This window comes from Verticillium nonalfalfae (genome assembly GCF_003724135.2).
Source record: "Verticillium nonalfalfae strain VnAa140/NRRL 66861 chromosome Unknown scaffold_157, whole genome shotgun sequence".
NCBI lineage: Eukaryota > Fungi > Ascomycota > Sordariomycetes > Glomerellales > Plectosphaerellaceae > Verticillium > Verticillium nonalfalfae.
In genome coordinates, this window is record NW_021167382.1 from 42,198 (window position 1) to 55,335 (window position 13,138).

At 58.0% G+C, this 13,138-nt stretch overlaps 4 protein-coding genes across 4 annotated transcripts; 2 read left to right on the forward strand and 2 right to left on the reverse strand.

Moving 5' to 3' along the window:
- Positions 1-353: 353 nt before the first annotated feature.
- D7B24_002361 (uncharacterized protein) lies at positions 354-780 on the forward strand (the record flags this gene model as incomplete). The annotated part of the gene is made up of 2 exons (XM_028636570.1): positions 354-459; positions 542-780. 2 exons carry the CDS (start codon positions 354-356, stop codon positions 778-780), a joined length of 345 nt encoding a protein of 114 aa, XP_028491262.1.
- Positions 781-1,189: 409 nt separating this feature from the next.
- Positions 1,190-3,813, reverse strand: ELP2 (Elongator subunit elp2; the record flags this gene model as incomplete). Its single annotated transcript, XM_028636571.1, has 3 exons — positions 1,190-1,325; positions 1,402-3,620; positions 3,682-3,813. The coding sequence occupies 3 exons, from the start codon at positions 3,811-3,813 to the stop codon at positions 1,190-1,192; spliced, it is 2,487 nt and encodes an 828-aa protein (XP_028491263.1).
- Positions 3,814-4,205: 392 nt separating this feature from the next.
- Positions 4,206-4,951, forward strand: URM1 (Ubiquitin- modifier 1; the record flags this gene model as incomplete). Its single annotated transcript, XM_028636572.1, has 3 exons — positions 4,206-4,237; positions 4,425-4,589; positions 4,834-4,951. The coding sequence occupies 3 exons, from the start codon at positions 4,206-4,208 to the stop codon at positions 4,949-4,951; spliced, it is 315 nt and encodes a 104-aa protein (XP_028491264.1).
- Positions 4,952-9,630: 4,679 nt separating this feature from the next.
- Positions 9,631-11,103, reverse strand: D7B24_002364 (uncharacterized protein; the record flags this gene model as incomplete). Its single annotated transcript, XM_028636573.1, has 4 exons — positions 9,631-9,909; positions 9,968-10,195; positions 10,245-10,382; positions 10,432-11,103. 4 exons carry the CDS (start codon positions 11,101-11,103, stop codon positions 9,631-9,633), a joined length of 1,317 nt encoding a protein of 438 aa, XP_028491265.1.
- Between the last annotated feature and the right edge of the window lie 2,035 nt (positions 11,104-13,138).

Sequence of the window (13,138 nt, forward strand, 5' to 3'; positions counted from 1 at the left end):
ACTTTCTTGATATATGGGATTGATGATGTGAAGTCCCGCTGCCAGTTGAACGCGTCGTCGTGGTCGTCGTCGACATGATGGAAAGTGCCTTTAGTTTCATATATCTGATTAAACGATAATGGCGAACTAGATGGCTATGCAGTGTATGTACCTTGCCGAGTCCGGGCCCGCCGAAATCATGCGCGGGCGCGCCTGTGACATCCCCTTTTCATTTCCGCATCCTCAACTTCGTCACTCGTCCCTCGGTTGCAAAACTTCAGCCCGTCCCCACGATCTGCCCCTACCAGACACGGCCACTCCGTACCGATACACGCACCACCTACCCGACCGAGTCACCCGTCGCGATCGCCAACATGTCCATGATCACCGACTTCAGCCGCTGGCTGCACCTCAAGCAGTACCAGCTCGAGGTGACCTTCTGCGTCTACATCTTCACCCCCTGGGAAAAGTTCGCCTTTTGTACGCCTGCCTCCCCTGTGCCTCTGTCTCCGGAGCTTAGGATGCGAAAAAAAGAAGGCACACATTGCTAACACCCGTCCAGATACGATTTTCTTCCTCCTCAGCAGTCTCACCTTCATCGCGACGGTCCTCTACCTCCCGCAACACATCGCCTTCATTGTCGGCCGCGCCTGGTTCTACATGAACGGCGAGCACGTCGACGTCGTCGAGCTGACAAAGGAGGCCGTCGAAGGCGCGCTGCACCAGACGGTTGGCCTGGTGTCGACGACGGCGGCCGCGTTGGCAGGGGAGACGGCCGAGGCGGTGGTGCGGGAGCTTTGAACAGGAGGGCACCACGCGACGAGCGAATTGGAGCGTGTGACGAGGAAACTGGACGAAGACTATACACATCAGCGGTGCACTTGGAGGTGCACTTGGATTTCGCCCGACAATGAGGAGGCGCCACACGCGCTGGGGCTGTACATGGCCACGGAAGCTCAAGAGAGGACGGCGGCATGGGATCTGGCGTTTTGTACCTTGCCCGACCGAGACCGCAGGTTCTCACATAGGGTTCTGGCGTTTTTCGGGAAGTGGAGGGAGAAGGGCCTCCCGGATAGGAAGCCCTTCATGTTCGACGAGAGCATGCGGCTTATTCTTTTTGCATAATCATACCATCATAGACTTAATATCCGTCTGCCGTCTACCCGAGAACGGAGGCTCGCATTTACACGACGACTATTCATTTTCCCCCTCATGCCGAAACCAGCCCCGGCAAGCGATAAATTCTCGTGGAGCTGTCTTCTCCAGCCACGGCCAGCTGATACTCCTGACTGCCATCGTCCGCGGGGCGCCAAGCGAGTTGGAGAACGCTCGTAGGGAGACAGAGGCTGGCAAATTGTGAGCATGTGATCTACGTGAGGCAAGATATAATAATGAAATAACGAGGGGAGGGTCACAACATACTGCTCTGGCAACGGAGTGCTGCTGACCACCTGCAAACTCGTCGCGTCCAGCGTGTGAATCGACATCTTGCCAGACTCGGTGCCCACCGCCAGCGCCAGTGCCCCGTTCGTAAGCGACCTCCCCAGAAAGTCTACGGCCGTGACGGGCTCGCCGCAGGCAACCTCCGCGGCCTGCCCGAAAGCCGTCTTGCCATCGTCGCCCGTCTTCGCGCTCCAGACGCGCACCTTCTTGTCTCGCCCCGCCGTGGCGAACGCCGCCGGGCTCGCGGACGGCGCCCATGCCGCGTCGAGGATCATGCGGCTATGGCCCTTGGGGTTCGCCTGCAGGAGCTGATACCGCGGGGCGCCCTCGCCCTCGCGTTCAAAGACGGCCCACTGCCGGTCGCGGCCGACGCTGAGGAGGTACCGATCGTCGCGGGAGAAGCGCAGACGCGTCGCTGTCAGAGTGTGCGCGGCCAGCGGCGGCCTGACCTCGACCCACGTGTCCGTCTCGAAGATGCGGATGACGGCGTGGTTGAGGGAGCTCGCTCTGCAGGCGCTGGCGACGAGCTTGCCGTCGTGAGACGTGGCGAGGCACGAGATCTCGTAGCCGTGACCGTAGAGCTTCTCGACCTCGGGCCACAGCGTGTGGCGGGAGAGGCTGTCCTCGAACGGGGGGTGATCAATGTCAAGGGCTGTGGTGCGAACGGCGGGGGCAGCATCGACGTCGGCTTCGGCCTCGACATGGGCAGGCGGGTCAGCGGCGTCGATGGCCTTGTTGGACAGGCCGAGCACGGGCATGTCGGCAGCGTCAGCAACATCGTCGACGCCAGCGTCCTGATCGGAGCCAGATCCGTCCAGTCGGCCAAGGAGCTTAGCGACGGCACGCGGCCGGCCAAAGACGCGCATGAGCTTCTCATCAGCGCCCGAGACAAACTGCGTCGCTCCCAGCGTATCGATGCAGTTGAGGTCGTACCCGTGGATCTGGGGCCTCGACATCTCATGCCACGTCTCGCCGTGCGCCTCCTTCCAGCGCCCGTGCAGCCTCGTCGTCTGGTCGCCGCTCGTCGACACCAGGGACTCGCCGCCCTTGGCCCACGCAATTCCCGTCACGGCCTTTGTGTGTCCGCTGATCGAGAGCGCGGGCTTCCACTCGTCCCTCGCACCATCCCACACCCAGCGCCTCCAGCTACCCGTGCGGCCGAGACACACCACCGACTGGCCGCCAGGCGCCCACAGGCCCGTCCAGAACCCGCCGATGCTGCCCGTCGCTGTCGTGGCGCCCTTTTCGCGACTGATGTCACCCAGTCGTACCATGCTGACCCAGATGCCCGATGCGGGGTCCGCTTCCCAGATGGCGAGAGAGTTGTCGGCTGACGTGGACAGGAGCTGCAGGGGCCTGTTGGTGCCGCCGCCGCCGCCGCCGCCACCTTGTTCCGTCTCAGAACGGAACCACTTTGCGCTGTAGATCCAATCTTCGTGGCCCAGAAGGAGCGCCTCGAACGTGATGGAAAAGACCTTGTCGCAGGACTGCAGTCGATGGGCCTTGTTGGCAGGTGACTTGCCCGGCAAAAAAGCACTCGTTGCGGGGTCTGCGTTGCTCGTCATGGCGGGGAGTTCGCTGCCCTGGTGGAGGCGCCAGAGACGGACGTATTTGTCCTGGCTTGCGGAGGCTAGAAGAAGGTCACTTTCAGCGGCACTGCTCTCCCATGTGAAGTCGAGCGATCGAATCCAGCCTTCGTGACCTGTCAGGGTCGCCTGCAGCTGGAAGTCTAGAGTGGCGGCTGTGTTGGCGGCAACATAGATCTGGATAATGTCCTTGGTGCCTGCCACAGCGAGAACAACGACATCGTCCTCATGATCGAGGGTGCTGAGGGCGAGAGTGAGGGGGAAGAATTTGGGTGTCGGTTTGATGGTGCTCAGGAGGAGGAGACGGCCTGCCTCGTACTTCCACACTCGGAACGTTGCATCGGCAGCACCCGTTGCAATGAGGGTCGGCGTCGAAGGATTTCTTGACTTGAGGATGGCAATCGTGTTGATGGGCGCCGTGTGATCCGTCAGAGTTTGGATGCACTGCCCTGTGGCGCGGTCCGCGTTGAGCGCCCACAGCTTCAGCGTCTTGTCGTCTGAGCCGCTGATGATGACCTCGTTGCCGCCTTCCGTTGGCGGCAGAAATTTCACCGCCTTGACCGCATCCTTGTGACCACTCAGAATGCCTTCAACACCAACATGACTGCTTGCCTAGAGGGTTTTCTTTGGGTCAGTCACTGGGCCTGATACCAGATCAGGTCAGGGCACTAACAGACGGTGTCCAGAGGCAGATGTTGGAGTTGGCACCAAAGGCAAGCACACCAGACTGGCTCCAGTCGGCGATGGCAGTGTGCCTGTTAGCACCGGTAGAGAGATACTCGGCCGTTGCTTGAAGGTCGGGCATGATGGGACGAGGGATACCGACGTGGTAGATGGTTGATGGATGAATCCAAGGACTCATCAATTACCGTCTTCTGATTGGTTCATGGCAGTGGCTGGAAGAGTTGACGTCGAATTTTCTGTGCAGAACAAGAATACGGCGGGCTGCTCGGTTGGTGTGTCAGTGTACGGTATACTTTCGCTACAAGAAACGTCAAAACACTCCACTGAGGCACCGCCCTAGGGGGGAGGGGGGGGGTTCTGCAACGGGCGCCCGCATCCGCTGTCAAACTTGCGGCTCCGTTCCATTTCACCACCACACACAGCCTCCATCAGATCCAAGATCAACGTCGGGGCCTCCGATACCCTTACACAGCACATCTGTAGCAAGGTATCTCTGCTGTTCAAGACACAAGCATGGAAGAGACATCTCTCACCGTCGAGTTCTCGTGAGTCAACTATCCGCATTGAACCCCCCATCTTCAAGACTTTTTGAAGGGGTGAAGGGGGTGTCTTTTGGAGGTACCAAGAGGCAGAACCAGCCTTCTTCGACTTCACTCGCTCCCTTGCCTCGTCGCACGTCTTTTGTTTTTGTTTTGGCTGTTTTATTTCCCCGCTGACTGACCTTTCGTGCAGAGGCGGGCTCGAGATGCTGTTCGAGGACCAGCGAAAGCATGCTGTCTCGATCCCTTCGCGCAGCGAGGATGGCCAGCCTGCGACCATTGCTCATCTCATCGACCACCTCTGCAAGAACGTCATGAAAGACAGTCGCAAGGAGCTTTTCGTCCTCGATGATCACATGTATGTCCAGCCACTCGCCCCCCTCCCCCTTCCCCTCCCCCTTACATCTCAGGCTGTCTGTCACAGCCAGTCAGTCGTGACACTCCCTGGGGTCCCGTCGAGCCTTCATCACAAACAACCTTCGCCTGTGTCCAGTAGTTGGGCTGTCAACTGACTGCCTACCACCCCCCCCCCTTCTTCTCCACCTTGTCGATGGATATCCTCATCATAAATCTTTTGTCAATGGCTGACCCGTCTCACCCAGCCGACCAGGCATCCTAGTCCTCATCAACGACGCAGACTGGGAGCTGGAGGGCGAGGAGGCCTATGAGCTGAAGGCCGGGGACAACATCCTCTTCGTGTCGACGCTGCACGGTGGCTAGAGATCCAGAACGAGAATCAGTCTTTCCCCTTGGCCACCACCACCCCCCCTTGCCTCCATTCGGCTCTTCCGCGCGGCCAATCACGCACCGTGATGCATCGTCGAGGCGTGTGTCAAGATTGTCGCTCCATGTCCTGAGAAGGATGATTCGTTCACGAGTGTCAGAAAAGGTTGAAACTCACGGAACCGTTCTAGCCCCTCGTCCATTTCAGCCATTCGCAACGCCCAGCCTTGCTGACTGCCCTGAGCCCCCCGCCCCCTCCTTCAATCCTACGGTAGGTAGGGATGGAGGAGGGGGACAAAGAGCTGTCAGCTTTCACTTGTCGTGAGTGGACAGAACAATGAGAGTCTCAGAATGTATTCACGGCAGTCGGACTGGGGGGAAGGGGGAGATTGCGCCTGACGGTTCCTCGTGTAAGGTCAGGATAGCTGCCGGACGTCAGGCATCGGGGGCCCAGACTCTAACGAGGAATATCGCTGTACTTTGCCTGTCGATCCTCGCTGCGCAAAGGGATGCAGACGATACGAGCCTCTAGGCTCGGAGGGTCTGCGCAGGTGGAGGCTCTCGATTCGTTCATCTGTGTAGTAGCGGTCAGAGGTCATCTCCGGTTGACACGGTAGATCAAGGGAAAAAGGCGGTGCAGGTGTGAGCAGCAGCGTAGGTCTGGTCGTGGTTGGCCGGCAGCCGCGTATCGGCTGCCTCAACCACGTTCAGTAGGCGGAAATCTCTTCAAGTCGGCAGTGGTACATTGCGCTGCAGCGACCTGCAATGGGTAGTTCGGCCTACCAAGTATCGCCGCGAGGGAGGGACGGGGCGGCGAAGAAAAAGTGTCGTAGACGGCTGTGTCGAGTTCAACGTGCATATGCAGGCGATACCTTTGTTCCTTGACCCCAGACAACCCTCCAGAAGCTTCTCGAGCTTCTGAGACCCCTCCAGCCGGACAGATTGTGACGGATCGTCGGTGTGTCGCTATCGGACGACGTGGTAGGTGGATGGACCATGGACTGGAATGCTCTACTTTTCTCCACGGCGTCTTGCTGCCAGTCATTGTTGGTTCGAGACATCATGATGGCATCCAGCAGGAGGGGTCAATTTCCTCGCGGCCATGTGTCCGTCTATCACCTGCATGATGACCGACTTGCTTGACCGACCGACTGACGACACCACCATCTTCAACAACAGAGTAGCCATGCACGTTCGAAAACAGTCAGCGCAGTGGTCCTCCATCACCACTTGCAGAACCCCCCCTCCCCCCCAAAAAAACCTATCTGATCTGCCAACCCGCCCCTCAACAGAGACCAGCCTGCATAAAACAGTTTGGCATCTTGACCGCCTTGACCCGCTGTCAACGACGACTTGTTGACTTTATCACTGCATCTGCTGCAGAAGACGCGCCACAACCACGACCACGTCTAAGGGCGTCGAACGGCTGTCCGAGACACGGGGCGGTGAAAGCCTGCAGAATGCACATGCTGCTGCTGCTGCTGCCTTCTTCTGTTCTCCCTACATCTCAACGACAGCATCTTCGAGGCGGTGATGCCCGGCCCTCGGACTTCTAAGGCAGGCTCCAGGTGGAGGGGTGTATCGCCAACGGCCAAGGTTGGGCAAACGGACACGCATGCATCACATCATTCACGTTGACTGAACACTTCACTGCCACTCAACTCCTCCCCCCCCTCAACCTGGTCTCCTCGGCGAGCCTACTGCACTCAATGCGTCCCCACCTCTCACATTACACCTCCCTTTCTCTGTCACCCCAGCAGGGAGCAAAGCGACGAGGGGGTGTGTTGGCCCAGGATCAGGGTTTTGGGAACGGACTGGAAACCAAGGGGGGGGTTACGATTCAATTGCGAATCCCCCTCCACCTCGTTGACGAAAGAGAAAACCCCCGGGCAGCAGGAAAAGGTGACCCCTCGTCATGCTTTCTCTCCCTCGCTCTCACAGGCGCGACCGGTTTTCTGGGAACCTATCAATCAGCCTCGCCTTGGTATTGATCCGGAACGAAGCCGCTGCCGATGCAAGGCCCGGGGGGGTCGGCCCAGGGTGAAGGGGGGGGGAGGACATCATCCCAGATGCTTTCGCGTCGGGACGACTCTTTCGGACAGTCGGACCAGGGGGTGGGTGGGTGTTGGTGGAGGGGCATGTCATAAACCCGCCCAGCAATCCTGACCAGCTGACCTGGCATCCTCTCAATAGACCCGGTAGGCCAGTTGTGAGTGGATTCGCAATGCCTTGGTTCGGTCCTCGAGCGTAGAGATGATGCTCGGGGTTTGTTTATCGCGGCCACGGCGATGGCGGGAGGGAGGGTGGAGGGGGGAGGGGGGAGAGGGCAGCTGAACCATGACATTGTGAGTGACAGGTCAGAAAGATCCTCGTCACCAATCAAGGCTTTTTCCAACCGGCTTCGTTGATCTACGCGCTCTAATGGCTCTTGGTAAATGGCCCCCAAATTTTCAAGTTCAGCACCGTACACGCAAATGGAAAGGGTCGCCTGGGGGGGAGGGAGGGAAGGCATGGGATTGGAATGGATGGAAGGCTTATTCGTCCCAAAGGTCTGCTCACCCGCTTCATGTCGTGACACCCGAGAATTGGGATTTCCCAGTGCAACGGCACAGTAGCACATGGCAGGGGAGATAATGAAAGCCCCGGACGTTGTTGAGATTGGAGGATGCCAAAAGGATCTCCCCCCCTTCCCTTCTTCCCACCGTCCGTTCTCTGACCATCACGTCAAACACCAAAACCCGCGTGCTTGGGTATCGCGTGGGGGGGGGGGGGGGGGAAGGGTGGACAATAGCCCTTCCCCATTGACGGATCACCACTCTGTGAACCGTATCTCAAGTGAGCTAACTAGGTAGCATGCTACAGTACCTAGTAGGTACGTTATCAAGCAAGCTTGTACGATGGCAGCGTTGCGGGATTTAGCCACATCTCCAGCCTCAAGGCGCGTTGTCACCTAAGATCAAGCTACGACATCAGCCCCCTTACGTACAGTACAGTACCTTATCCTGGAAACCAAAAAGGGCCTGGTTCCAGCAATCAGGGGCGGGGATCGGCGACCTCAACGTCCCGGCGCGCTCCTCGGTCCGCACTGGATCCCGCCTCATGCTTGCTTGCTTGCTTGCTTGCTTGTTGGTACCTTGCCTTGGGGCCACTAGGAGAGAAAGGTAAAATGGTCACCAGGGCAAGGGAAGGAGCGGGTAGGCAGGCAGGTGGACAAGGTCGACCAGCACGCGCAAGCTGAACCGTCGCTGTGTTTCCTGATGACTACCATTTTACGTTTCAATTGACGTCCCAAGGCGAGAAGTCTCCGCCTCCCCGCGCTCCTGTCCTCCGACCGATATGGGGATCTGGATGAGCAGACAGAAATCGGTGGCTCTGTCACGGGCACACCCTCAATCGAGAGCAAGGCAACTGGTCCCAACGCCCTGTTCCCCGTCACCACCATCCGCGCGCGCGTGCGAGATATGACAGCGGCATGGGCAGTGGAGAGGACCAGAGCAGAAGCAAGTCTGTATGCCAACCAGCCCTGAGAACCCACCCCGCTGGATGGGTCACTGGGACGCTGGATCGGCTCGCCTGCCTTACCGTCGACGCTTGGCCTCTCGCGGAGCTTCCCCGGTGGGAAAGGGGGGGGGAGAAGATCCTGCGCCGCCACAGCTCTCTCCCGCTGGAGCATCCGTTCAAGCCTCACTCAAGAGTGTCGTGTCGAGGCGGGTGTGTGCCAAGTGACGGCGGTACCGAAATCTTTCGGAGAGGCCCAGCCCCGGTTCCAACGGGCGAAACGACAGGGGTTCATGTGCAGCTGTCCCGATACGGCTCGAAACCTCAATGACCTATGTCGACAGCAACCTCAGACGTGCTGCCATTGAATCTCGCCCATGTTCCATAATACTATGCAGTGGCACACGGCAAAGTGACAGGAATAGTTGATTCGTCAGTTGTTCGTTTTCTATCAGAAAATGTAACCAAGGAAAAAAGTCCGAGCGAGCCCTATTTCCTGATGACTGAACCACCCACCCCCCCATCTCATCTCGTTGTCGTCGCAGGACACCGCGAACTGCGCAAATGCTTGACCGCCCTGGTCTGGGTCTCGGTCCCGTGCCCTCCTCTTTATGTGATCCCGTATTCACCGTCCCATGTTCGCCAAGCTCTTGTCATTCGCCATGTTCTCTTCCATATTGTACACGCAAAACCCCCTCCCCGTCCCGCACAAGGCAAGGGGGTGCATCATCTTCCCAATCCTCCCATAATCGGCAGCGTAATATCTCCGGGTCTAGTAACTCCAGAGTGCAACCGCACACAACGCCGCTGACCGCCTCGCCATGGCCAATCCCCCGCATGCTCGCTTTAGTCGTGGTAAACATGCTTCGTAAAAATGAAGAAGTATAGTCCAAGGAAAAAAGACGGAAAAGAAAGAAAAGACTCGCAGCCTCCGCATCGGTGTATCTTCCTGATGCCGCGGCCCTAAGGCACGCCTGGTATCGCTCGATAATATTGGTGCCGTCCCTGTTCGCGCGCTTTTGGTGGTACATGGTCCTCGCCGGCGCATAGTCCGGCCGAGGGGAATAAATAAGTGAGAGCCAAATTCAAAAACTGACTGTGAGAAACCCCGCGAAATGATGATGTAAGGAAGCGTGTGATCGTCGTCGCCACATTAGCGTTTGTTCGTGTTTCGTCTCTCAGAAGCCGAGTCCAAGGCGGGAGAAGGAGGAGTCGAGCATTTTTGATCGGGGGAGGCCCATGCCGGGCGAGCTGAGTTTTGTCTTGCCCATGCGGACCTCGCTGACTCGGCGGTCGCGACCTCGGCCCTTGATGCCCTTGTTGCTGTTCTTGTAGATATTGGAAAAGTACCAGAGCAGGTCACGGTCTTTGGCTGACAGAGCGTCAACGTCCGTAAGAGAAATGATCCAGTCAACAAGCTGGGCGATTGTCTCCTTGTGATACTTGTTCTGGTGGTTCTGCACGTAATCTGTCAATAAAACTGAATTCGTTATAGCCTGATGACCTGAAGCTTACCTTGAGATTTCCCCGCGTCGTGAAGCATTTATTGCACGTATCAAGTTTGCAGACGAAGGGCTTCGTCTTGCTGTGTGTAGCCTTGTGCGCAGTCAAGTTGCCGCGTTGCGCGAAGCAGGCTCCACACATCTCGCACTCAAAAGGGCGCTCGCCAGTATGAAGTCGGGTGTGTGTCTTCAAGTTGCCAGGCTGTGAGAATCGACGTCCGCATCCGTGCCACTCGCATTTCTGGTCGGAGTTAGTACGTGTCGGTCATGTGGCCCAGGAACATACTTACGTAGGGCTTGTCGCCAGTATGGGCGCGCTTGTGTGTTTCCAAATGTGTGCTCTGCTGGAAGCTCTTGGGACATCCGTCGTAGGGACACCTGTACTTCTTCACCTTGTCGGTAGTTTCCTGGCTACCATCTGTACTGGACTTGGAAAAGTCAGCATTTGTCGACCTAGGAGTGAGGCAGAAGGCTTACCGGATGAGGGGAAGAGGGCTCAGACTTGACGCTGCCAGCACCAGCCTCGGAGGAGTTGCTGCTCGCAAGATCCTCCTTATCTTTCCTCTTCTGAAGAGCCTTCATCATGACATCAACAGGAGTCGTGAAGACTACATCATCTGTCATGACAGGCTTGTTGTAGGTAATCTCCTTTGTGTTCATGGGATCCGGTGTCTTGGGAGCGCTCAGCGTCTCGCTCCTGGCGGCTGAGGGACTGCGTTGTTGGCGCTGCTGGCTGTGAAGGTGCTGCTGCTGGGGCATCTGAGATACCATAGGGAGGCCGTGGCGCTCTTGCTGGGGGCTCATGCGAGAGTAAGGCATGGCTAGGTGGCCTGTAGGCTGGTCGTACTGGCCGTAGGAGTAGTGAGTCTGTGTGGAAAAGTGAGGCTTCATGTTCGAGATGGGAGATACACCATAGGCTGGTGCTGTCACATAGTGAGGAGCCATGTGAGGTGCGACGAGGGGACCAGAGGTGACAACAGTTCTCGGATCATACTGGCTTGTCCTGGGGTCATACTGTGTTGGCGAGGCATATTGAGGGAACACAGACTGATCCATCAGGGAATATCCAGAGTGATGTTGGGGCTGTTGTTGCTGCTGCTGCTGTTGCGACCATTGGTCCCAGGGTTGAGGGGTGGGCGAGGGAGACATGTTGTCCAGGAATGTTGGGTCGATCGCGTGAAGATATAGCAGAGATGGATGTTTGGGTGACACGAGGGGAAGTAAGACTTTAAGAAAGCTGCTTTGGTGGGTTGTTATCAAGAGCACTGTATCGTAGGACGAGAAAGCAAAAAGTGGTATCTCGAGGGGTCGTACAACTGTATATATATACAATGGCGGCGAGAAGAAGGCTGATGTACCATGGCTGGGGGTCGATCCTTGAGAGAGCCAGGCGATTGGAAAAAGCCCGTGAGAGATCTGGACTACGTTGCACCCATGCACGAGACAAGTCTCTACGTGGGCCGTGGGCCATGGTCCAGCAAAAGCAAGATACCTAGCGTCGATATGAGGTCTACCGTTCGGGCCCAGAGTTGACGACGGCAGAGGGTGAGCACCAAGTCCCATGTCCCCTTTCGGGAGAGGTTGCACCCCCACTGGCCAGGGGCCTGGGAGAGGGCCGTGTCCAGGTCCCAGGAAGGGGAGAAGGGGGTGAGGGATCGGGAGGTTGGCACAGCCCACTTCTGGGAGCAGGACGAGGGAAAACACCGACCCCTGCCATAAACCCCCCCCCCTCCGCTGTTGCCTCCTCCACCCCCAACTGCCAGGTTGCCAGGATGGTGTGGTGACCAAAAGACGGGAAAAGAGGCTTGGTGCGGGATGGTAGACTTCAGGTCCTGAGGCGTCATCCCCCCTGATCATGATCCAACCCGCCTTGCCTGGTCGGGCTTGGCCCTGACTATGACCTTGACGATGATCCCGACTGACTGACTGGGGCGGCGGCCAGGGCCGGTGCACTAGCTTTGCCTGTTGGACGACGAGCGGCGTTGAGAGGCTTGAGCTGGGGGGACCAACGGGGGCTCCATCAGTGACAGTCGCCAGCCGAAGTCAGGTCGGGATAGGTCGAGCCGGTCAATGAGACATGTTGTGGGGAGAGTGAAATCGGCTTGACCTGGCTGGCTGATAGCAGCTGGATAGTGTCAAAGGGCCCTGAAAGCACGTCTGAGGCCTGCCGTGGCCGAGTTGGCTGTGCTATGTTGAAACAGACATTCGTGTTAGTTGGACGGAATAAACATTAGGCGTGCAGATGCAACGAGGTGCTGCTCATTGCTTGTTGCTTGTTCATGCTCCGGGGCTCTAGGCAGGCCTCTCGGGGTGCTGTGGAATCGATCGGCCACGCAGAGGCGGCAACGGGTACAGAGGGCATAGCCCTCGGACAAGCCACCTGCCAACTAAGTCAACCTTGACGTGTCCGCCCAGTCCCGCCATGACCACCATATCGCAAGTCAGGTCGCTCTGCCCTATGCTGGTGTGGGAGCTTCGTAGGAAACGTTCGACAAGGGTCGCGGTGGAGCGGTCTAAGGTAGGGCGGCGAGAAAGGGAATCTCGGGGTCAAAGATGCGTGAGAGGGTCGGTCGCAAGTCGGGAATAGAGACGTCAACGCATAGATAGGTCGTAGCGTACTTCAGCAGACTGGCAGAGCTTGCGAGGACCAGGCGATGAATGCTGGACATCGAGGGAGTTGACGACAGCACAGCCTGCGGAACACAGGGCTCGCAGCCACAGTATTGGTGGAGTGGGGAAAAGGACCCGAGTGGGCTGCTGCAGTGTCCAGCATCGCTGGGGTTCCCAGACAAAGTCCACGGCAGGCACACCAGGGGAAGACCCTGCTGTTTGGGATCTCAACTCTGCACTAGCTTCATCTCGTTCTTGCGTGCGGGAGGAAGGGGGGCGGGGGGGGGGCGCCTGCCTATGCCTACGCTCATCTCCTCGTCTTTCACCATTCACCCCACCTCTCACCCCACCTGTACTTGGGACGTGTACATGTAGCGCACAGAGAGGGTAAGTGCACCCTAGCTCCCAGCTTGTATCCCCGTCCAGTGTGCCTGCCTGCCCCTTTAGCGCGAGTGATCCGCTGTCTGTCTAATGACGCACCCGCTCGAGCCGATGCTGGACCCCCAAACGCTCCCTGGCGAACCCCCCATAACCCTTTGTCACGAAACGAAGTGCAAGAATAGAGCAGCAAGCA